The following is a 24,059-nucleotide window of genomic DNA, read 5'->3' on the forward strand; positions in this document are numbered from 1 at the left end:
TCAGATTTTAGAGCAGAACTTGTTTCCTGAATGGGAACATTACATCCACCACTTTAGTGCCATCAACACATTGTACATATGCTTTACTGAAAGCACTGTACAATGCATGTCAGGCACTAAAGTTTTAGATGCATCCACCCATTCAGCAAACAAGCCCTGTGCAAATTAACAATGTAACCATTGTTAAGGGTCCCTAAACCTATGCAAATCTAGTCCATCTATTAGATGGGTAGTAGAGCAAAGCTCTGAAAAAGCCAGGGAAATCTGCAGGACTGCCTGGTCCCCTTTTATGAAATGGGGTAGGATCAGTACAAACTGCATCATCCCCTGTGGGTTGTAACAGTAGGACATGGTTACACACCTATAAATGGACTAGATAAGAGAATTAAGATTAGGTCATTGATATAGCTAAAACATCAAATTCAAACTCACCCACTTTTGTAGATTTCCTTTTGCAGAGTAAAGGAGCCTCACTCCAAGCCAGTCCATGCATCATAATCACTCAACTGAAAAATATTTCAACAAATTTATTTCAGATTTAAAGCCAATCTTGCTTTACTTTTCAAATTAGCATTCAGTACTTTACAAATTCATATGGAAAAAATTTCTTAAGGAATTTACCTTTCCTACATATTCTAGTAGCAGTAGTAAAGATCTAATTTAGCAATATAAATATATATGGCATCAATTTGCCAAGTTTCAGTAAATGTCATTTGAGACACTATCCACAACTGCACTTCAATGGCAATTTACATTTATCTTTAGCCAATGCTATATTGTTTAAGTTATTACTATATTTTTTACTTTTATGCAAATCTATTCAGATTAACCTTTACAACTCACCTGATTCTGTTTAAAAGCAGAAGTTTTTATCATATGGGATGTTATTTTAGAAGAAAGAGTGGTGTGGTGGTTATGTTATGGTTGAGTAACATGGTACAAGAGGGCAAGTAGTTGCTGAGCAAGTATGCCAATTTCAATTTCTAGCAAACTGGCAGATACAGCAGAAGTGCACACTTCTGCTGTATCTGCCCCCCCCCCTTCCTCCCAACTGTTCAGTGTCAAAAGGGAGGGGGGGGGGTGTCCATTTACTGTACCACTTACATTTTAGTGTGGGCTTCATCCACTATTCTGATGTTAGCTGGAACATTTGTGCCAGCTGCTGGTTTGAAAGGGAGGCATACCATGTGCCAATTCAGGAAGCTTTCCACATTCCTCACTGCATGTCAGCTCAGGACCTCACTACCATGTTGGGAGGCAGTTGAAGACTAACCAATCAACATCCCAGGCTGGAGAGCAGTGCCAGCTTGGGGAGAATTTACCACCTGCAAAAAATTTAATACTCTTAACAATCTACAACATTTATCTCATCTTTACCTAGCCCCCAAACCTTACATTTGTCAGCATTAAACTGCATCTGGTAGTCTTAACCATTTCAAAACTATATAGGGCATCGGTATTTTTTATTTGCCAATTCTGCAACTATTGCAGTCTAAACCATAATCTTGCGAATAACCGAGGTCCAAGGAGAGCTTTTAGGCACTACTTGCAACACTTCTCCCAACTTAACCCCATTTATACTAATTTCCTTTGGTATAGCCATGACCTAATCAACTTCAGTCAGCATTCCCAATGATCCGAGCCCCTATCAATTTTGCACCACTATCAAAATCTCTGCTGAAGTCAAGGTACACAAAATCACAAACCTTATCACCATTTCCTCAGCTATGCAACCTAATCCATGAACATTTAGTAATAAAACTATGCGATTCATGTATCTAGTTATGTTTCTCAAAAAAGAGTAGAGAAATGGCACTTGCAATGTTAGATTCTAGCAACTTTCCTCACAATAGACTAAGCTAATTGGTCACTAACTAAAGCGTTAAAGTTAACTCAAACTTTTCCTTTAAAACTTGCTATATTAGTAACTTTCCACGACCGGCCTTTACCCGACATAATTAAATAGGGTAAAAACGGTATATTAAATGCAGTAAAACTACGGTAAATTCAATATGATAAACTTGCATTCTTTAAGCATGGGCTGCATAGTAAGTGAACTAAACTAAATGTTAAGCACCCTGGCAAACCACTTCGTTCTATTCAATTTCTTTATTTAATCACTTTGTCCGGCTAGAATTTTTAGATTAGATTAAGGGGGCATATCATTCTAAATCGTTATAAATTAAAAAAGTTGTTCAATTTGCTTATAAATTTTTTTATGAAATGGTTATAGAAAGGGCTGCAATTGGTCTAAGTTTCACCATCACACCCTAAACAGAAAAGGAGAAAAAAAATACACAACGTATTATGCAACGAATGTTCAACATTCTCAAATAATTTCAGGGAACACATGTGTCAACTAAAATGTCTACTATATGCTGTAGAAGCACAAACTCTTGTAATAATTGTAATATGTGCAATATATTTATATTTAATTTTTTTTTCCTTTTTTTTTGGCCAATATTGTTTTCTCGTTTGTTATCAAGGGATTTGCATGAAACTTTCACACCTTGCTCAATGGATGCCTATCTGCAAGGGTGCCAATTATGAACGAAATCTGTCGAAGTCAAGCTCAGCTACAGGTGGCCGAACTTGGATCTTTATTTTAATCTGGAAAGTAATTTAAATCTTCAAATTACTTCAGAGCTTTCATTTAATCAATCAATTTACATGCAAATTACACCTTATATGTAGCGTTTGTGCTTCTACAGAATCTAGTAGACATTTTAGTCCAAAGTCTATTTGTTGATTTCATAAAAATTTATAAATATCATATATTGCATATTTTTTTAGAAGGGTAACTTTGAAAAATTATATTATTGCACTAAACACTTTATTGATAAAACTGATCACTAGAATCCTTTATTATGTGCTTAATTTAATATCTGAGTGTTATAGAAATGATTTTAGTTGACACGTGTTCCCTGAAACGATTTGAAAATTCGTTGCATAATTCATTGTTTATTTTTTTTCTCCTTTTCTGTTTAGGGTGTGATGAAACTTGGCCCAGCTGCAGCCCTTTCTATAACCATTTCATAAAAAAAATTATAAGCAAATTGAACCACTTAATTTTACATTGATATGCCCCCTTTAAAGGAACACCCTCCCTGGTAACGGCTGAACTAGTTAACCAAATACAAATATTTAGGTAAAATACTTTCATAAAACCTGTCTACTTCCCCCACCAGTAGACTTGTTCAGCTAAAGGCATAATGTAATGTTCCACTTTAGTAAATAAAGACTTAAAAAAACACTGCCCCATCTATGTAGTTACCGGTTACCTGACATTCTACGCTTAAAATAACCCATCTATTCCCCATAATTGTTCGATATAACTTACCTCTCACCCGCTGGTCGAGTACACAGCAGTATATATCCTCCTCCATCACTCACCGCGTGGATACTATTTCACTCTGGCCGCAAATTAACTTCAAATCACCTACGTTGTCCATAAACATATATAGAAGAGCAACTGACCGTAACACCCGTTTAGCGATCATCACATAACGTGGGAACATTAGTAGTACTGCTGTCAAAACATAGATGGCGCCAGGACAAACGGTAATTCCTATGGACTCGCCTAGTTATGCGTAGGGAATTGAGCTTCAGCTGTTTGGTCCCGCCCCTCAGCTGTATTCACCTAATTTGTGCTTGCAGGGGTTGAGCTTTGGTTCTTTGATCCCGACTCTCAACCGTCAATCAACAGGTGTACAGGTTCCTGAGCCTATTGGGCTCTATCACATCTACATTTGAAATTGTGTATGGAGTCAGCCTCCACCACATCACTGCTTAATACATTCCATTTGTTAACTACTCTGACACTGAAAAAATTCTTTCTAATATCTCTGTGGCTCATTTGGGTACTAAGTTCCCCTTGTTCGTGTTCCACCCGTGTTAAAGAGCTGTCTTTGTAACTATCAAAATGCATATATCTTTGCTTTCACTTCAGTTATATTTATGACAAGGGATTTAAAATTTGCTTATATTTCTGCTTCTCTGATGACATTAAAAACTTTCGTTTATTACAGTATCTACATAAAATTAACATTTATCTTCATTAGGTTGTAGTTCTCATCAATAGGGAGAGCGTCGGTAAAAAAAAAATTGTTTAAATTTAAATATCTTTCCTCTCTCAATAATATGCCCGAAACGCTATGCGTACTAGTGGCTTTAGGTATTGTATGTACTAGCTCTATCTATAAATCCAATATTATGTTTGTAAATCGACTATTTATGTACTTTCCTGAATAAAATGAACTTTACTAATATCTAATCTCTGTGACTAAAACGTAAGAACGACTTTATCTATGCCTTTTTGATAACATATACAATTATAAGCTTTATTAGTGAATCTCTATTAATTAAACAATATATCAGAGTGTGTAAGGTTCGGTGTTCCATGTGCGAAGAGACATGGGAGATTTTACATCAGTACAGTAAATGTTTGAAGTAGCGAACGCATTCTAACGAATAACGATTAGTATAGACCAACACTATTGTTCTATGAAGTCGATTTAACTTCCAGACATGTATTTTTCAATAAGTCTTAAATATTTTCTGGCTAGTTATGTTAGATATTATTAGAAATACGTATTCTACTTGTTAATATAATAAACTAAATTTGCGATCATTTAAGGAGAGAAGTGCGACGACTGGATCACTGTGTACAGAAGGTTGATATGCCAACAAACACTTTCCAGACAACAATATATCTTGGATAAGTCGCTCCACAACATTGACACCTGGACCGTTGACTTTCTATGAGGCCACATATTTACTTATTTCATAATGGAAGTATATTATTTTATAGTAAATATATGTTTTCTCGTGTTCTGCATTAAGCACCAACATTATAGTGAATAAATATACCATATTTCTTCATTATTTAAGTAATGCTAGGAGGCTTTGAGTAGCTTTGGGTCATTAGGTGAACAGAATCTCCAATAGATGGGGCGAGAGTCGCGCTATCTCTCACCCGAGCGAGAGTCGAAACTTATTTTAGAATTAATATATCTTTGTCCTCCAACAAGATATATTTCCTTTGGTGCACTCACAATAACGAGCATATCTCTGTCTTTCTGAAGGCATATAATATTTTAGGCTTTATAAGCGTATCTTTGTTAATTACACACTATATTGGCAAGTGCGTAGGCTTCTGCATTCCATGACCGACAAGCTACTGAATGCCACTATAAAAACGTATGTATCTTCACTTGAGCTTTATATATGTCTATGTTAAAGTATTTAAAATGAAGCTTATATTTCTATCTTTCTTGAGACATATAAAACATATGTGTTTATTAATGAATTTACGTGAAATAAGCATTGTTCTGAGAGAGAGTTGCTCTGTCGATCAGTCTGTGCGGGGTCGGAGCTCGGCGATTATTAAAACACATGTATCTTCATTAGAACTTTATATATATCTATGGTAAAGTATTTAAAATGATGCTTATATTTCTATCTTTCTCAACACATATAAAAACATTTGCGTTTATTAACGAATTTACGTGAAATAAGCATTGTTCTGAGAGTTACTCCGTTGCTCGATCTGTGCGGGATCGGAGCTCGCCGATTAGAAAAATACACGTATCTTCGCTTTAAATACAAATATGCCCATGGTAAGGCATTTAAAATGAAGATTATGTTTCTATCTTTCTTGAGACGTATAAAAATCTTACGTTTATTAACGATTCTGCGTGAAATAAGCATTGTTCTGAGATGAATATTGCGGATTTCCGGCTCTACGACCGATGAAAAATGCAACTTTTATACAACTACAAATATCTTTAGTTTTACTTTAAATTTTGTCCTGAAAGAGTTTTCATATATAGATCCAGTTTCTGCCGTTCTTCTGACATAAAAAGACCTTTGGTTTAATAAGTTATTAAGATGTTTTCAACAATATTACTAGGGCGTTCACCGATTCTAACATGGGCGACCCTTTTGGAAACGCAACACATGGGTTGACCTGATTGATATATGGGTCAGATTCCATTAAGGTTCGGAACAGCTGCACCCTGCGTGACGTGACGGGGGATGTCTCCCGTCGTGGGTCGTCCCCAGCGGTGCTCCTCCTTTTAAAGTAGTCCTACAGCCTCATACATTCTCCCACACTGATGCAAAGACTTTTATCTCCTATTCTCCCCAGCCTGGACACCCAACCATCCACCGAGAACAGCCCCTACAGCGGGAGATCCTTTGACCCAAACGATCCCTGCGGTGTACCATTTTCAGGGTTATATCTTGAGATGATTTCGGGGCTTTTTAGTGTCCCCGCGGCCCGGTCCTCGACCAGGCCTCCACTCTGTGAAATAAATAAATAATAATAAGAAATAAATAATTACTGTAATTCAGGAAATAGCTATGATTTATTTTATTACGATTAAATTAAGGTACGAGCTGCGATTTAATCTTTTAACATAGTTATCCCATTAAACAGTTTTCTGTAACTTGTACAACTTGTGAGAAGAAGCGACTACAACAACAGTTCAAACACCCCCGGGATGATCAGCTCCGCCTCTCACTCGTACTCTCCCTCCTCCTTATCGTCCTCATTATTACTAATTTTACCCTCTAATTTTATTATGTTGGTTTAAATGTGTTGACAACTCTTTATATTATTTTCTATCTTCACTGAATAGTTATGAAAAGGTTCGGTCACATCTTATACAAGAACTAACAAATGATTTAGATAATTTATCTAAATTTACCTTAAAACCACAATAATGAACCGGCTGTTACCAGCGCCTTGTGAGCTTCAGATCACCATTTAACTACAAAAATAACTACTACTAACTACTACTAAACCTATTGTCAGTATTCACAGTAGAATTAAATATTCAGCCATCGGGAGGCTAATACTTTCATGCAAACTGCACATACCATCAAGGTGAAGAATTGTATGTAGTACAAAGTTCAAACAGTAATAACCAAATTACTAGTTGGGCAATGCACATTCTGCAGTGACTACAAAAATGCAAGCAATGTTATATTACATAACCCTACAAAATATGCAAAGAGCTAGTTTACCCCCTGCCTACAGCTGCAGCAACACCCTCCAGTATACTATATGCCCATACCAGGGGTACTACCACACTGAAATACTCCACAATAAAGTTGTTGAATTATCAAAAACAACACATCACACACAAGTCAATTCCTCATAGTGTGACACACAAAGGTACCCAGAAATTGTGCGACTTCTGAGTAAACTGGAAAACGTGCTTAACAAACTATGAAACGAAAAAACAGTCTTGGGATCCTTGTGAACACACCAACCACAAAAATGAAAAATATATATAAGATTAGTCTATGGCCGGCACACATGAAACTAGCAGCACTGCTACATAAACAAGAGAGGAAAATTGCATTTACTGCTATGTTTCAGATACAAATATTATGTCCTCTGCTAATTGAGACATCACACTGCCATAACAAACTTTAATTAATCACTCTCAAAGTGAGCTTAAATCAAATCAAAATCAAATCAAATGTTTATTCAGGTAAAAGTACATACATAGACGAGTTGCAAACAATGATGGATTTACAGATAGGGCAAGTACGTGCAATACCTAAAGTACGTACAGTACACACAGCGTTTTTGGCAAGTAAACATTGAACACATTAAGTACAGTATTAGGAGACCTCCCACTACAGAATTGGTTATGAATGTTTTCTATCACCGGATGCCTCGGTTCATCTAGCAGTAAAAAGATACTTGGGAGTTTGTAAGTTTTTTGTGGGGTTGCTGCCTCTCCCTAACAAAATTTATTATTATATAAAACAACAAGTAGTCAAAACATTGGCTAAATATCTCCAAACCAACAAAAATTAAGCTACATCAAAACTATAAAAGTAATTGAAAATACTCTTACTTCTAACCATGGCAACAACATATGTTATCACCTGATTCCAACAATACAACATCCATCCATCCACCGTGAAGTGCTCACATCAAGACTAATTCCAAGAAATAGTAATCAAACCTTGTCTGATCAACATAGTGAAGCCTAACTCATCACTATATGTGGTGGCTATGAGTGATACTGAGAATGTTGGAGGATTTTGTGTTTGTGAAGATATTTTTGTACCAGTTATCCTGACTAAATTGAGTCTCCAGTGACTCAATACCCTTATGTGATCCAGCAGTGGTGCAGTAGTCTGTGGAGATGATGCCCATTTGGCATTTTGCCTGATTGTAGTTCTCATACCTTCTATAATGTGCATAGGTTAATATCTTTGGGAGTGGCAGAATAATGTGCTGAGAAAGGAGCTTCACAAACATTCCAAAGCTAATTTTCTTTTAATGGCAATATTTTGTTATTTGATGCATTGTTTCCTCATTCTTAAATTTTTTTTGGCATAGATGAAAGAATGGCATGAATGTCTATTTAATAAAGACTAAGATCTACAAGTTTTTATGAATATGATAAATTACAGTACAGTACGATATATGAAGTAAGTAATTTTCAAGAGAAGGCACCAAGCCAGAAATTATATAAAGCTAAAATTTATACTTTTCCTCAACACTGTATTTAACACTAAAAATGTTTACTTTACTTTCAGAATTATTTTATTATCAAGAGATTAATGAACATAAAATGGATTGGATTAATTGCAACTCGTGCTGTCGACAACCGGGAGATGAAAAAGAACGAACCTTTGTTCTTACAAGTTGTGGGCACATCTTCTGTGATCTGTGCCTTAGACAAGGTATTAAAATACAGTATGTTTGATATGAGGCAAGGGGTCACATGTTTGTTTTAGATTCAGCTACTTGGAACAAATGTTCCAAGTAGCACAGGCTATGGTGAGCCTGTAGTGGACTCAGGTTACATGATATATACATTTTACATTGTAAAATCAAAAGTGATTTGCTGAAAATTTGATGCAACACTTTTGACTCGATAAGACAAGTTTAGGATTGATGAAAAATTATTTTTTGGGTTGAAAGTATAAATGTATTTTTTATTTTTATAATACCGTCCTGTATTTGCATTGTTAAATTTAGTGTTCAGCTTATGATGATACAGTTCTCTTTTCGTTTGTTCTTTATCTCAGCTCGGTTACATTTTTGTCAAGGAAAAAATTTATAATGCCTTTAAAGTTAATAATACTTTTTCACTACTTCCATATTCTATTGTTTTCTTAAAATGTGCAGGAACCAGGGGTACCTTCCATGGTTTTAGGTGAATTGTATTTGAACCATTGTTAATGTCGTTATAATTAGCCAGAGAAGTACCCTTCTGTACCTACCTACTGTGGTACCTCAAGCTCAAAAGGTACCATCTTATGCTGAAACCTTTCCAGAATGGTGTCTTCCATTGTACATGCCTAGTTTTGTAGTCAGATAGCTATTTCAAACCTTTCATAGTATAATTTGCTGTGATATTGCCAGTTATCATATATACAACAATGATCACAAAAACACTGATCCAAGTCTGCAGAAAAATCACATTTGAAAAATAGAAAATGCTTAACGCGTTTTTGGCTAATTCACCTTCATCAGAGCAAAGTAAAATGAAGATGAACCATTGTTGATCAGACAATTTTATACCTGCCAGGGCAGATCACCTGACCACCAAGAAAAGGAAATATAAAGAGGAAGGTAACTGCAGAAGGCCTATTGGCCCATACAGTGCCTATTAATATGCAGAACCAGAAGATATATAAAAGTGCCATACAGGTTAAATGGATGCTATATTGTATTGATGTGCTATATTGAGGCTTATATGGGTATCCAACTTGTACATACCAGGGCTCACATTACGGCTGTTGTTACAATGTTTGATCAGAGCAGACTCGATCACATTTCGTCCAACGAAACCCTTACTTTTAACAATACATTTTGCCCCTCTGAAGTCGATTGAATGATTGCATAAACTGGAATGTAAATGCAATGCATTGGAGTGCTGGGCTGTACGAATAGCATATGAATGTTGTTTTAAACGCGAGGAAAGATATTTACCTGTCTGACCACTTGTAATGAGTGTGCATGTGTTTAATAATAACCAAGTTAATAACACACTTTATTAAAGATAATTTTTTTTGCCCTCAAGAGTTTTTATAAACATTTTGAACACAAAAATGTGCTATACATCAAGACTGACTATAATATATGTTTCAGGCGAGTCGCGTGACAAGTGTGCAGCGTGTTCTTCACAATGCCAGTTAATCCAGTTATCATCTAAGGTAGGATATACTAAATTGCAATAATACTTTTCAACAAACTTTAATACAGTACAGTACCTTTATATAATATATATTATATATACAGTATTATATATATATTTGTAATATATATATAATACTGTATAATATATATATTTGTAACCAGTGACAGCTAGAATAATGTCGTTATAATTAGCCAGAGAAGTACCCTTCTGTACCTACCTACTGTGGTACCTCAAGCGTACCTTCTTGAGGTTATCTTGAGATGATTTCGGGGCTTTTTAGTGTCCCCGCGGCCCGGTCCTCGACCAGGCCTCCACCCCCAGGAAGCAGCCCGTGACAGCTGACTAACTCCCAGGTACCTATTTACTGCTAGGTAACAAGGGCATTCAGGGTGAAAGAAACTTTGCCCATTGTTTCTGCCTCGTGCGGGAATCGAACCCGCGCCACAGAATTACGAGTCCTGCGCGCTATCCACCAGGCTACGGGGCCCCTAATGGTACCTCGAGGCACCTCAAGGTACCTGTGGTACCTACCTACTGTGGTACCTACAGTCTCCGTGGTGTAGTGGTAAGACACTCGCCTGGCGTTCCGCGAGCGCTATGTCATGGGTTCGTATCCTGGCCGGGGAGGATTTACTGGGCGCAATTCCTTAACTGTAGCCTCTGTTTAACGCAACAGTAAAATGTGTACTTGGATGAAAAAACGATTCTTCGCGGCAGGGGATCGCATTCCAGGGACCTGCCCGAAACGCTACGCGTACTAGTGGCTGTACAAGAATGTAACAACTCTTGTATATATCTCAAAAAAAAAAAAAAAAAAATAAGGTCTGCCTTGCCTGGAGCCCATGTCATTAGGGCCGAGAACAGCACCCTCCTTGGAGCCCACTTCGGGTCTAACGCCATTGAGGAGATCCTTGATAAGAAAATCACAGACCTCAGGAGGATGGAAGACAGAGTAGGTGACCGATGCCCACGATGCTTTATATCTCCTCACTAAATACCTATCCCTTCCGAGGCTAACCTACTTTCTGAGGTGCACCCCATCTTATGACAGCCAAAAGCTTGAAGAGCTACCAAAAGCTTCAGTAAAACCTCTTACTTAAGACCATGCTAGAAAAAGTTGTTAACCTCTCCCTCAACGAATGCCAGTGGAAACAAGCCACTCTTCCTGTCAGGCTCGGTGGCTTGGGTGTCCGCCCCGCCATCCAAATTGCTGTTCCAGCCTTCCTGTCTTCCTCCTCAGCATCAGATGACCTGGTTAAGGAAATTCTACCTGACACCCGGAGTGATGTAACGGGAATACAGGACCCCCACTACACAGAATGCAACACGAAATGGGGTGCCATGGCAGATCAGACACTCAGACCAACCATGCCGAAAGTCAAGAAACAATCCAGCTGGGACAGCCCCATTGTAAACAAAGAACCCACAGCTTTGCTGGAGGCAGCAACAACCCCCAGTGATCATGCACGCCTCACAGCTGTGCAGGCTCCCCATGCAGGGGTCTTCCTTTTGTCCCTGTCTGCAACAGGCACACGTCTTGATCCACAGGAGCTCCGTATTTCAGTCACTCTCTGCCTTGCTGCCCCTATCCACACTGTTCATAAGTGTATTTGCGGTGAGGCAGATGCTGACGAATATGGATTGCATGGCCTGCATTGTGGAAAATCTGGTGGTTGGCACACTAGACATGACAAAGTCAGTGACATCATTACAAGAAGCCTTGCTTCTGCCCAGTGTCCAGCGGAGAGAGAGAGCCCCACAACCTATTGAACCGTGACTGTGAGCTTTGCCGGCCTACCGGAAGGAATCACACTGCGCCCTTGGAAGGGTGGCAGACAGTTGGCATGGAATTATACTTGCGTATCCACCCTGGCAACCACATACATCAACCTCTCTGCCGGCCAAGCAGGAGCCGCTGCAACACACAGAGAAAGATAGAAGTCAGCCAAGTGCAGGGAATTAGATCAACGGTACAACTTCGTTCCAATAGGGTCTGAGTCCCTAGGCCAATGGGGAGAGAGTGCAAGAAGGTTTCTTAAGGATCTTGGTTCCAAGCTCATTGACACTACAAGAGACCCTAGAGCAGCAAGTTTTCTCTCCCAGCACCTGAGTGTCGCGATCAAGAGAGGGAATGCCCCTGCGTCCTCGGTTCCTGCTCGGCGTCGGAGGAGTTCAAAGAAATCTACAGCCTCTAGGAAGCGAACTTTTTCTTGTGTCCTCTCAATGTTCATTTTTTTTTATAAAATCAGATATGTAACTGTATAACCTTGCATAATAAAGTGTACACCATAAAAAAGGGGTGGTAGGAGAAGCGAACACTCATATGTATTCAGAGTTAAATGGCAAGTTTTTCTCTGAATGCTCTGTGTTCCCTTCTTTGAGGCTGTGGGTCCCTATAATTGTGAACCAGAGGTGGTACCCCTCTATATATATATATATAACATATATATATATATATATGTATGTATAGTCCTGGGGACCATTCAGGCTTGTTCGCATGTATGCATACATGTATATATGTATATACACACACACACACACACCGTAGTGTATACACTGTATATAATCTATGACTGCACTTTATATATACCCAGATTTATATATATATATATATATACCTAATACATATACCTAATCTGTTTTTACATCTGATCTAATTACAGTATATAATTGCCACCCTAATAAATTACATAATGTATCCTTGCATATAATAGCTGTACTTGTGATACTGTGCCTCCTCTTTTGTCATGATTTTGCTTTTATTTATACTGTATGTAGAACTCACAACTATTGCATTACAATATTTACTTATACTGCACCTGGTAACTGTACAGTATATTGAACTTGAAATATAAATCAGTTGTAAGTTCTTTTATTGTTATTTTTAAATTTTAAACATGAATATGATGTCTTTTATATGTTTAATTACTACATTTGATATCACCTTTCAATTAAGTTGACCCCTTACCCTCATGATGTCAACACTCGAGCCTGGCCCCAAGTCTTGCTCGGGGAGTAGAACTCCCAGAAGATCATCAAGGTATGATCAAGAAACCCCATCAAGGTAAGCCACAGGTCATATGTAAACATGAGGATCTTGGAGCCATCCATCCCAGGGTACACTACATCAATTTAGAATAATGGGTTGATCAGTGGATGCAGTATTAATGATAATCCAATCACAAGAAAACATCCATTGAGAATTCCATTCCATGCAGAATCCATTCTGCAGAGAATCTCAGAATGGCTCATAAGGAATTGTTGCAATTCCTTATTCCTTCGAGCCTTTCTTAACTCTTGCATCAATGGATTTGAGGAACAAGACCTAGGTTTCTGAACTAAACCCAGCTCTTTTTGCAGTTAGGGTCTGCAACTGCTTCCATCATGCAGTATCAAGTCCCCAATTCCACTCCGTGGCTCAAATTAGAACTCCATTGTGTGTTCTGCCAATGGGTCATGTTAGCCATGGGTATTCTTGCCTAATGGAGTGGGCGAGTGGTTTAAATTTACAAATAAAGCAAGGCATGTAGATGACAAGTTTATTTCTGAGCTCATCATACTTGGTCACTTCCATTACTTCCCCTTGCAACTCTACTGAGCAGGAATGAGGGTAACATATTTCCTCAGGTTCCATCAGTTGACAATGTGGCTGGTGACTTCTAATGTCAGGTTGGGGGGTAACAGCCAGGTGGTCAACAGTTTTAACAAAACAATACCATACTTAGTAGTCTCTTTGTATTTAAGTATGTTTGGAGGAACAATTTTGGATGTAGATGAATGACAAATAATAACATGCATATAATTTAGAAAAATAGTGTATAATAAATTTAATATTGTACAGATGAAGCCAGATGCAGAAATGTTCTTTTTGGAGCCAGCAGTACTGTTTAAGAGGCATTACACACAGATGAACCGGCTACTGGACTTCCAGAAAGATCATCGTGTTCGTCTTGTTTCATTCCACAGGAGAGTTGTAAGTTAACATAGTATAATGGGATCAAAGATTGATTAAAAAATTAAATGGGAGTGTAACTATATTTATAAATCACATTGAGAAGCAATCTGTGAAAATATTTAGTTGTTTTACTGACTATTTTTTTCTGGGAGAATTGGTTGCTGAAAAGTTTCTTTCAATGAAGAGAAAGTTGGTTGGCTGACTTAATATTTTTAGGAAAAGGTTATGACTGGATTTATTGTGGAGCATTGAAGGTTTTCAATATCTGTGAGGTGTGAGGGATGTTAGTATGGGAGTTAGGGACTGGCAGATAATATACTACTCTCTGCCTTGACATATACTATACAAGTCAAATTTAGTTATGGAAAGGGGCAATGCGCACAAGGGTACAAAGAGTGGGAAATGCAATTATTTTTTAAATTACTGTAGTTTGTGTATGTGGAATGAGTATGGTAATGAGGAAGTACATAAGAGATGTTGTATGAATAAACGGGGTGAGGGAATAAAATGTGAAGTAGTGAACTGCGTGAAGTACAGTGCACTAAGGTAGTATGATCATGCCCAAGGATCATTCAGCAAGACGGGTGTACTAGCATGAAGATCATATGGTAGATGCAGATGACTAACATTCTGGGGAAGGAAGTGCGTGTTATTTCATTATATGAAATAAAATGTTGGATAAAAGGTTCAGAGAATGTGACAAAATAATAGGTTGGTCTGGTGATAGAACCTCATGGATGAACTTCTGTTTACTCATCATGAACCAGTTCAATGGGACATTCATTGAGTTTCCCTTAAGGCTCATTGGCATCAAACTCTAAGGATTTTTCACATTGACTCGATGCCTGATTATTTTTAACTTTATTCTGAACAGAAATATTTTTACAGCTGCAGAAGTACAAATCACTAGAAAAACAGAATTCATCAACTCTCAGTCACATGCAAGAGCTAGAGAAAAAGTACACTGCAGCCAAGACTCGCATCCAAGAGTTAGAGGCGTAAGTATTCTAACAAATAGTTAATATTCATTTATGTAATTTACTGAAGTAGCTCTTGTTAAGAGGAAATAAAATGAGTTGTTTGATTGTTCTTCCATTTGAGGTGTCCATCTCCAGCAGTACTCGCTACAGCAGTATATAGCATGGAAGATATCTAATACATCTTTAATCTTATTATCCAGTAAAGTATTCTCTTTCTCCTGTGCAAATGTTTTCCAGCACATGAAAGTAAAAAATGGGGTAGTGATGATATCTTCTATACTTAAATGTGTTTTACCTCAAAGCATCTCAGAAAAACTTTATAGCATTGCTATTTTGTTTTGTTTTCCAGTGAAAACCAGAAGCTTCGCAATATGGTGTCCACTGCAGGTGGTGCTGGGAGGCCCAGTTCTCTGGGTCATCATTCATCTTTTCTTGAATCTTACCCGAGGCCAGCCACCTCCAACAAACATTCTCCACAAGTAAGCAAAACAGAAATAACCTATATAAAATCTAAAATCATCAGAGATCTATTTATTCTCTACAGTAATGGTATAATGGTAAGGTCCAGTGTAGCTAAATTGTGAAATGACAATTTTAAGATTTATGGCTGTAGATACCTCTACAGCAAATAGCTAAATACCTGTATTAAGTTCCTACTAACACAATACATATACTTTCATGAAGGTGAAATTTATAGTCAGTTCTATTAAACCTGGAAGTACATAGTCATTCCTATCATTAATCCCTAAATGTATAATTGTCACATTAGTTTGAGATCAAGAACCTTGCACATCTCTCATACCCTTATGCAGATGAAAACTCACTATAAGGTGGCTGAAAAATGTTGACCAAACCACACACTAGAAATTGAAGAGACGACGACGTTTCGGTTCGTCCTGGACCATTATCAAGTTGATTGTCCTTATGCAACTTTAATCTTAACTTTATTTATTTCTCCTTCCATTTTATCATGTGTAACTATTCTTTACCTAAAAAGCTCAGTGTTCAGTGTAATGAAATGCCTCTTTCTGGTAGAGCCCTGGTGAGTCCCCCATAGCTATCTCGCTGAGATTGCTCCACTCTACCAGTCAAATAAGTTGCATGAGATCATTTGGCTTACTGGGGACCAGAACCCCCTACCACAAGGTGCAGGGAACAAATGACATTCTGCCATTTCACAAGGAAAGCATTCAGAAAGTCAGCAAAGATTTACAGACAACTACTGGATTCAGACGACTCAAAAGCTACTAACAACTCCCAAAACATTACAAAATAAAGACACAAAACTAGCTAGAACTCTTCAGTACAAAATGGGCCACCTGGTGGCAGCAAAGTCCAGCATCAGCTATCAGATTAGTTCAGGAGCAAATAAACACTACAGTGAACAGACGAACATGGGAGGGAGGGAGGGAGGAAGGAAGGGAGATGGAACCACTGGGGCTCTGCCAGAAAAAGGATGTTATATTATATTCAATGCCGAGTTTCTGGGGAAGCCACCATGGCACTTCCCCAGAAACCTGCACAATAAGAGGGAACAATGTTAGGCATGAAATTCCGTGCAGTGCAGGACTGCAATACAAGTGCAGGACTGAATCATGGAAAAGAAGTAAATGCATCCCAACTTCGACCAGTCTAACCAAAAAGAATCAACCGTGAAAGCCCCGCAATCGGGGAACAAAGCAGAACATGGTATAGAAGGCTCCGGTTCCATGCCTGAGAATCTAGAGAATCTAGAAGACAAGCTACCTGCAGCATCCAACACTACAGGGGAAAAGATCAAAGAGATACTCCCCCCCCCATAGTTCAGGCAATAAGCCACCGTGAGAGCAATTAGAGTGGAGCCGGGTTGTGGTGCCTGGAGGGAGTTGAATGATTTGTAACACTTGTCACACAGCTGCTAACTTGTGCACCATACTGTGTGCCCGAAGCACAGGACCCATCCACCAACCCTGGGAATCCTGGTGAACGCTGGTCACAAACCCCAACCCAAAGCCGATGATGTCCATAATGACATGGAGCAACAGAGCTGGAAGGCGCCATGAAACCAAATCCTAAAAAGCTCAAAGAGGAAACCCACGAGGGGCAGCTGAGGCCCCAAACCCGATGACTGTGGCAGCTGTGAAATGGTCGGAACAAAGCCCTAAGCCAAATTTGTTTTCCACAGCCACTCAACAACTGTCAAGCCATCCCCGGGCTGTTCCAACACCAGACAACAACAGAGCTATAAGTGGAGCAAAACTGAAGGAGGAAGGGAAAGTGATGCCAGCTGAGAATCTCAGACTAGACCCAACCATGTTTGAACCTGGGACAGAAACAAGTCTCCGTGGTGTAGTGGTAAGACACTCGCCTGGCGTTCCGCGAGCGCTTTGTCCTGGGTTCGTATCCTGACCGGGGAGGATTTACTGGGTGCAAATCCTTAACTGTAGCCTCTGTTTAACTCAACAGTAAAAACGATTCTTCGTAGTGGGTCGTGTTCCAGGGACCATAGGATTAAGAATAGGATTAGTGGCTGTACAAGAATGTAAGAACTCTTTTATATATCTAAAAAAAAAAAAAAAAAAAAAAAAACCTGGAACTTATTCCAGTTCACCAGGAACCCGAAGCTGGGTAAGAACCAGATCCATGGCCAGCCAACACATGGGAGCCCAGGCTAGTTGGGAGCCCAGACTAGCCAGTCGTCAAGGTAGACCAAATCTCTAAACCCTTAAGAGACAAAGTTGAGCCACCACGACGTGTGTTGACCTGGTTAAAGTTGAAGGGCTGAACCTGAAAGCAGTAAGCACAACATCCTTCCCACCACAAAACCTAACCAATCCCAGAAACCTAGAATGTGCCAGTATACATTTTGGAGAGCAAGGGATACCATCCATGTCCTTGGTTGAAGAACCAGCTGAACTTGCAAAAAAAGTGGTCATGTGGAGGGTAACAGGGAATGAAGCTGTTCAGTCTCCTCTTGGCAACCAGGAACATACTTGACACCCAACAAAGGGATAAGGTTGGCTCGGCTGCACCCATGTCCAACCACAGTGCAGTGACTTGATGCAGCAGTGGGTAAGAAAGCTGACCTTGCATTCTTAACCCCCAAAAATGAAGGCAGAAACAACCAGCTTCTCCACAGGCCGGGGAAAATGACCCAAGATGCTCTAGGCCACATGGTGGTGGCACTCGGTACTAATGGGTTTCAGCTAGTTTTGTGTTTTCGTTTATTTTGTATTGGTTTGGAAATAATTTGGCAGCTTAGTGGGGTTTGAGTCTTGTGTACCCAGAAGTAATTGGTCTGTAAAGGTTAGCCGAGTTTTTGGATGCTTTCTCAGTGAAATGGGGGAATGTCATTTGCTCCCTGCATCTCGTGATAGGGGGCCAGCTCTTGGCTCCCTCACCTGGTAAGCTAATTAAACTCATGCAACTGATGTGACTAGCAATCTCAGCTATGGGGAGCCATGGGGTTTTCCCAGAAAACCTAATCTTAGAACCACATATAATACTAAGGATCAACACCCGTTTAACACAGAACAGGGTGCACAAAAAAATACAAATGTAGCATGTACCAAATCTCTAACATGTATTCGTTTTTGTTACCTACTATGCTCTAAAATTTTACTTCTCCATTGCTTTGTTTAATCCAATAATCTGAAAAATAAAACACATTCTATTTTCCATTATAGCAAATAAATGGTCCTCAGGTGTCTCCTGGAGGAACGAGAATTAGCCCTGGACGTCTTACCCTTGTTAAAACAAACCACGGATCTGTTTTGGGTGTTCATAACCGTAGTCCTACAAATGTACCTGCAACTACCTCAGCACATGCAATACCATATGGGACAGTCCAAACTCCCAGAACACCAGTCAGTCAGCATTCTTCGCCTCCTCAACCGTACCACGTAATTGGCCACCAGAATCAGCAAGTCCTACACTCAAATAATGGATTACATATTTCCACACCTAACAGACATGGTACGCATTTAATATTTGTCCACTCATATCGCTGACAAAAGAATTGCTTGTTATTTATTTACTAAGGAATTTATTTCATATTTAGTTTGTTTAGTTTGCTAGGGCAATGATTGAAGTAAATTTGAGGTATTTAATCCATTGTGCTCTATGCTGTATGCTAAATAACATAAACAGCCATATTGAATCAAATCATTTTGAATATTTCTTAGGTTACTTTCAACTTAAAAATCAAAAGTATATATTCTCATACTGTATATTGGTATATACATTCTTATGTACCAATTCTCTTGAATAAAAATGATTTACTATGGCAAAATAAGAAGATAACATGTAGCACAAGGTGGTACTACACCAGTTGCAATGAGTTGTACTGCGTATCGTTCATTTCAACAACAAGATGCTGCACGAATGGCTCATCAAAATAAGCCATAAAATAACTACTTTCACTCATGTTGTCACCAGTACAGTATATGGGAAAATTGGTATTTTCAAATGTTGCTATTTCTGGTACAAAATTGTCACAATCATCCCACATGATGATCGTGACCCCATGCTGCTTGTGACGGTGCCACCACCATAGCTCTGGTTTCTAATGCTAAAACTTCGTTGGCCAGGAGTTGAAGCTCTTCTACATTGTGTATTGGGCGGACTACAAAAAGTTGAAGTGGAGGTGACACCATCATCATTGTCTTCATGGCTGGAGACATGCTGATGCTTGGCTGGACGTGGTGCTGAGACAGCAAAGTTTTGTCTATTAATGCCACCACGAAAGCCGCTCACATTGGCTTCATCTACACTACTTGTATCTGCACCCAGAAAGAGAGTCATCTCCACATTATCACAGCATTCAGGAATGGCAGATGGTGCAGGTGATGGTGATAATAGTAGTGGTGTTAACGAGATGCCCGTACTGTACACACTGCCTCTATCATCGTCATCAATGTCCGTATCGCTCGTATCCGACGTTGTGTTAGGTCATTATCAGGTCTTGGGTCATCAACATCACTATAAGGGTCCTATCAAAATAATACTTGTATTATTATAGGCTTGTATTTAATCCTTAGAGAGTGATTTTTAAACCATGTAACCCATTAGTGGACTGGGAGCTCAAGATGTACGTGTCAGCCATGGTTGCTAGCTTGGAAATGAGCCTACCCTTACTCGTGGAGTATGCTGGGAATTTGTTTCAAGATGGCTGATGCTCAGTGGAGGCCTCAGGCTTCTATCTGCTATCCAACTTACTGTGCAGGAGTTTTGAGTCATGATATACAGTACTGGTACTAACAAATGTCATATGTAGGGTGGCACAGACTCTTTACCCCATGATATCAAGGTTTGCACAATAGAGTGGTTTATGCAGCCACATTTTTAAGTGTTAAGAAATGTTTGTAGACCACCACCTCATTCCATTAACCATACCTAATTAAACTTTGTTTTAGGGACAGTGATCCCTAAGCTATTAAAGTGTAGGTATGGTAGTTAAATGATAAGAACCTCCCTAATCAAATTATCCAAGTCTCGCCATAATCGTATAAAAGGGGGCTACTGTAGACACACCAGAAGCATGTTGTTAAAGTGCTAACTTAGGAAATACCTATAAAGACAATGTAATTGGCAAAAAAATGTATAAAAACATCATACAATATGTAAATACAGTAATGTAATAGATATGAGCTACTTAAATCTTGCAATAAGAATATAAACACCAAATTATTGATGAATTTGTGTATTAAAATGAGGCTTATAAATTTTAAGGTATTGGCTACTTCAGGAGTCAAAGTCCCTCACCTACCAGGACATATTCACCGACAAGGTACTGCACAATTATTGCTTTCACAATGTTGTACTTAACTCTAAATTAAGAAATGAGTGTTGTCTTTTTGTATTCCATCATTTTCCAGATTATTTTATTTTGATAACACAGAATAATCTTTAATAATAATTAAGTGAGAGATCTAATTAATTTTCTTGAACAACCAAGAACTTACTTTTCATGAAACAGCTTTCTTAAAAATAATTTTGATGGCTTCCTTTATTTTTAATAGTAAATAATATATTGTATATTCTTTTCCCACAGAAGTGTCTCGGGTTCACTGAACAAACTATCTTTATTACCACCGAATCAGCTTCAGGCAATAAGTCCGGGTTTAAAGCCACTTCAGGTCACACACAATTTCTCACACTTTCCTAATCAGCAAGGCAATCAAACAGACCAAATTCGGCCTACATATTTACAATCTCAACCATTCACAGTTCATTCTGTAAATACAACTGCAGCCTCGCCAAATCTTTTTACCAACCAAATACAGGGATGCTCTTCCTATGGAAAATATACTATGTAGGCTAATTGAATTGCATTAGGAAATTTACTTGGTCTAGGAGACAATTGAAAACTTAGTTTTTTTAATAACTTATGCTTAATTCATAAGGCATAACAATGGAAAAAAAGGATGTGTGTGAACCATTTGAAAACTAATGAAAGTAAGATATTTTGTGTATAGTTGTGATACCCTCTATTCTACCCCTAAGGAGATAAAGTAAGAACAAAAATTAAGGAGCACAGCAGCAAACTTGTTGGCCCGTATTAGAGGAGTCCTGTGTAAATCTTCTTCTTACCCACATATCTATCCAATCTGTTCATCAAGACTATTGAACTATTTATTTAATAATATTGCCCATCATAATAACCACCACCTTCCCTCACATGCTTACCTCTTCTCTATCATCCCTATAACTTACACTGTTATTCTTTCCAAAACTAAATCATCTTTGCCAAGTGTACTGCCGTGCATCGTGCCTCCTCTGTCAGTCTGTGTATTCTTGCACACATGACTGTTCTCTGAGGCTCCATCTTTTATACTCTTACATTATTTATGCTTCCATTACCTACATTGATCATATAAATTTCTTAGATTATTGCAATGGATGATAATAGACGATATACAGGTATTCAGATGTATGATAATCATGAGGTGCTTGATGGAGGACTTCTCTTAAGTAGGTGAATTTAGTAAATAAATGTTTTTATTCAGCATTTTTTTTAGTTATTTTACTTTTCTTAATCATGGTTCCTTCTTTGATAATTACTTACTTTTCTTAAAATTAATTATATAGTAGATAAAAAAAAAGTATTGTTTAAGTTTGCATGAATTTATTCTTTTCTGTAATGCAAAATTACTAAAAATAAATATCATGTAATTTGCATTGTATATTGATTGCACTTCCATAATTTTGCAAAGTCTATAAAACTCCTTAAAAAAAAAAACTGTCATGTTTGTTCTTTTTTTTTTTAATTATGCACCTACAGAAGGACCTGTTTTTAAGCTTCATCATCGTCATTCTCCCACTTCTCACCTGCACAGGCGTTATATTCCTGATGCAGCTTATCTTTCAGTACTTATTCAAATTTCCTATACCAATAAATCTATGAATTCCAGGTCGGATCACGGATCACTGTGTACCGCTCTCATTCCCTAAACTACCCCAAAAATTGTATTTTTTATTCTCACTTATGACACAAAACATATGCACTAACACTAAATATGAAACACAATGTCTTTAACTGTGCCACAAGTCTTTCACTACCTCATTCCACTCTTCATTATCCCTCGCCATTCCTCTCATTCACTTTTACTCCTGTTCTTATAATCCCTAACACATTCATTTCTTCATTCTCACTTCCTCTTATTTTTGTTTCACAGAAACTCAGGACATCAGACATTCCCCTTTAAAAACTCTTTTGCCCCGTATGTTCTCTCATATTCTACACAGCAGTCTATGTGGAAGAAGTTTAGGAAGACTGGTATCCAGTCCAATCTTCCCATTCCTTTGTGAAAGGAATACAGGTATGTTTGTACATGATGGTGATAGGCAATGGGATTGCTGCATCTCTTCTTAAATTACAGTGATTATTAGTATACAAACTGAAGACATCTGCCCTTCTATGGTAAACCTTGTAATTTTCACATACTAATATTAGTCACATATTTTCACACATAATTCAATTGTAAATTCAAAATATACTTTTATTTCAATAAAAGCTTTAGTTTTATTTTGACCTTGAAAACACTGTAATCTCTACATTATAGGAGAGCTTTCTCCAGTCAGAAGAGCTCAAACCTATCTCCAGGAGTGACCTTCAAGGCAGTGCTAAGGGGAGGACACCACAAGTACTGTAGAACAGCGGTCGCCAACCTTTCAGGGCTCACGGATCACCAAATTCATAATTTAAAATCCCATGGATCACTAATGTGAATACTGCAGTCCACCAAACGAGAATTGATAGTTATTAAAGTCAAACTATTTGATGCCATTAAATATAACATTAAAGAAAATACACAATACTGTACACAAATAAAATTGTCTCGCAGACCACCGGTTGGTGACTGTTGTTGTAGAATATACCTAAACATTTATTTACTATCCATCACTATGTGGAAGGTAAACAGTTCATTCTAAAAGGTTAGGTTTTATAAACAATAAATTGTCATCTATATTTGGTTAATCACTAATCACTAGAGTTAGTCAGTTAATCACTAGATCACTTAAATGGAAAAAATCATGGAGAAAAAAAAAAAAGGAGAAAATCAGCAGGAGCCGTGACGAGGATGCAAACCTATGCTCCGGGTACTCCCAAGCTTAGGTTTGAATCCTTGTATCAATCAGTAGGAGCTGTGACATCACATTAATGTGATTTCTCTGCACTTAAGCAATATTAATTTAAATTGTTGTTCAATATGATCTGAAAGGTGTTGCTCAATAGTTATATTGTACCAGAATATGGCTTGTAAATGCACTGCCACCTTATATTAACCCTTAGACCGCGCAATACATACGTATATGACAACATAAAATAATTTAACACAAGTTTTTAAATCTTGCCTTACAATTTTTTTTTTGCATAATCAACTAGGCAAATGCTCCAACTTTGTCTAAATGATCACAGCGTAACTTGAAAAACAAGAGAATCAAAATTAATTTTAAAATTGAATATTG

The 24,059-nt window shown here is 38.0% G+C and overlaps 1 protein-coding gene and 1 long non-coding RNA gene across 7 annotated transcripts; one reads left to right on the forward strand and one right to left on the reverse strand.

Moving 5' to 3' along the window:
- Window positions 1-63: 63 nt before the first annotated feature.
- Window positions 64-4,916, reverse strand: LOC138351022 (uncharacterized). Of its 2 annotated transcripts, XR_011222324.1 has the most exons (3): window positions 3,341-3,678; window positions 1,105-1,325; window positions 64-506 (listed from the first exon to the last, which is right to left on the reverse strand). It is a non-coding gene; the product is annotated as an uncharacterized lncRNA (long non-coding RNA). The 2 variants fall into 2 exon arrangements; XR_011222323.1 differs by lacking the exon at window positions 64-506 and having other exon boundaries at window positions 889-1,325; window positions 3,341-4,916.
- A 1,081-nt stretch (window positions 4,917-5,997) lies between these two features.
- Window positions 5,998-23,096, forward strand: vilya. Of its 5 annotated transcripts, none has more exons than XM_069302508.1 (9): window positions 5,998-6,082; window positions 8,566-8,712; window positions 10,127-10,191; window positions 14,017-14,148; window positions 15,019-15,128; window positions 15,460-15,589; window positions 18,776-19,064; window positions 20,820-20,877; window positions 21,142-23,095. In XM_069302508.1, the coding sequence occupies exons 2-9, from the start codon at window positions 8,601-8,603 to the stop codon at window positions 21,404-21,406; spliced, it is 1,161 nt and encodes a 386-aa protein (XP_069158609.1). In that variant the 5' UTR covers window positions 5,998-6,082; window positions 8,566-8,600; the 3' UTR covers window positions 21,407-23,095. The 5 variants fall into 5 exon arrangements, with proteins under 5 accessions (XP_069158609.1, XP_045608706.1, XP_045608705.1 ...); XM_045752750.2 differs by lacking the exon at window positions 5,998-6,082 and adding an exon at window positions 6,453-6,526 and having other exon boundaries at window positions 18,794-19,064; window positions 21,142-23,096; XM_045752749.2 differs by lacking the exon at window positions 5,998-6,082 and adding an exon at window positions 6,453-6,526.
- The last annotated feature ends 963 nt before the right edge of the window (window positions 23,097-24,059 follow it).

The sequence above is a fragment of the Procambarus clarkii genome, chromosome 48, assembly GCF_040958095.1.
Source record: "Procambarus clarkii isolate CNS0578487 chromosome 48, FALCON_Pclarkii_2.0, whole genome shotgun sequence".
Taxonomy (NCBI): Eukaryota; Metazoa; Arthropoda; class Malacostraca; order Decapoda; family Cambaridae; genus Procambarus; species Procambarus clarkii.

Coding starts and splice junctions, on each gene's coding strand:
- vilya (XM_069302508.1), top strand. CDS start 8,601: ATGGATTGGATTAATTGCAACTCGTGCTGTCGACAACCGGGAGATGAA. Junction 10,192..14,016: donor TAATCCAGTTATCATCTAAG/GTAGGATATACT, acceptor AATATTGTACAG/ATGAAGCCAGATGCAGAAAT. Junction 19,065..20,819: donor TTCCACACCTAACAGACATG/GTACGCATTTAA, acceptor ATAAATTTTAAG/GTATTGGCTACTTCAGGAGT.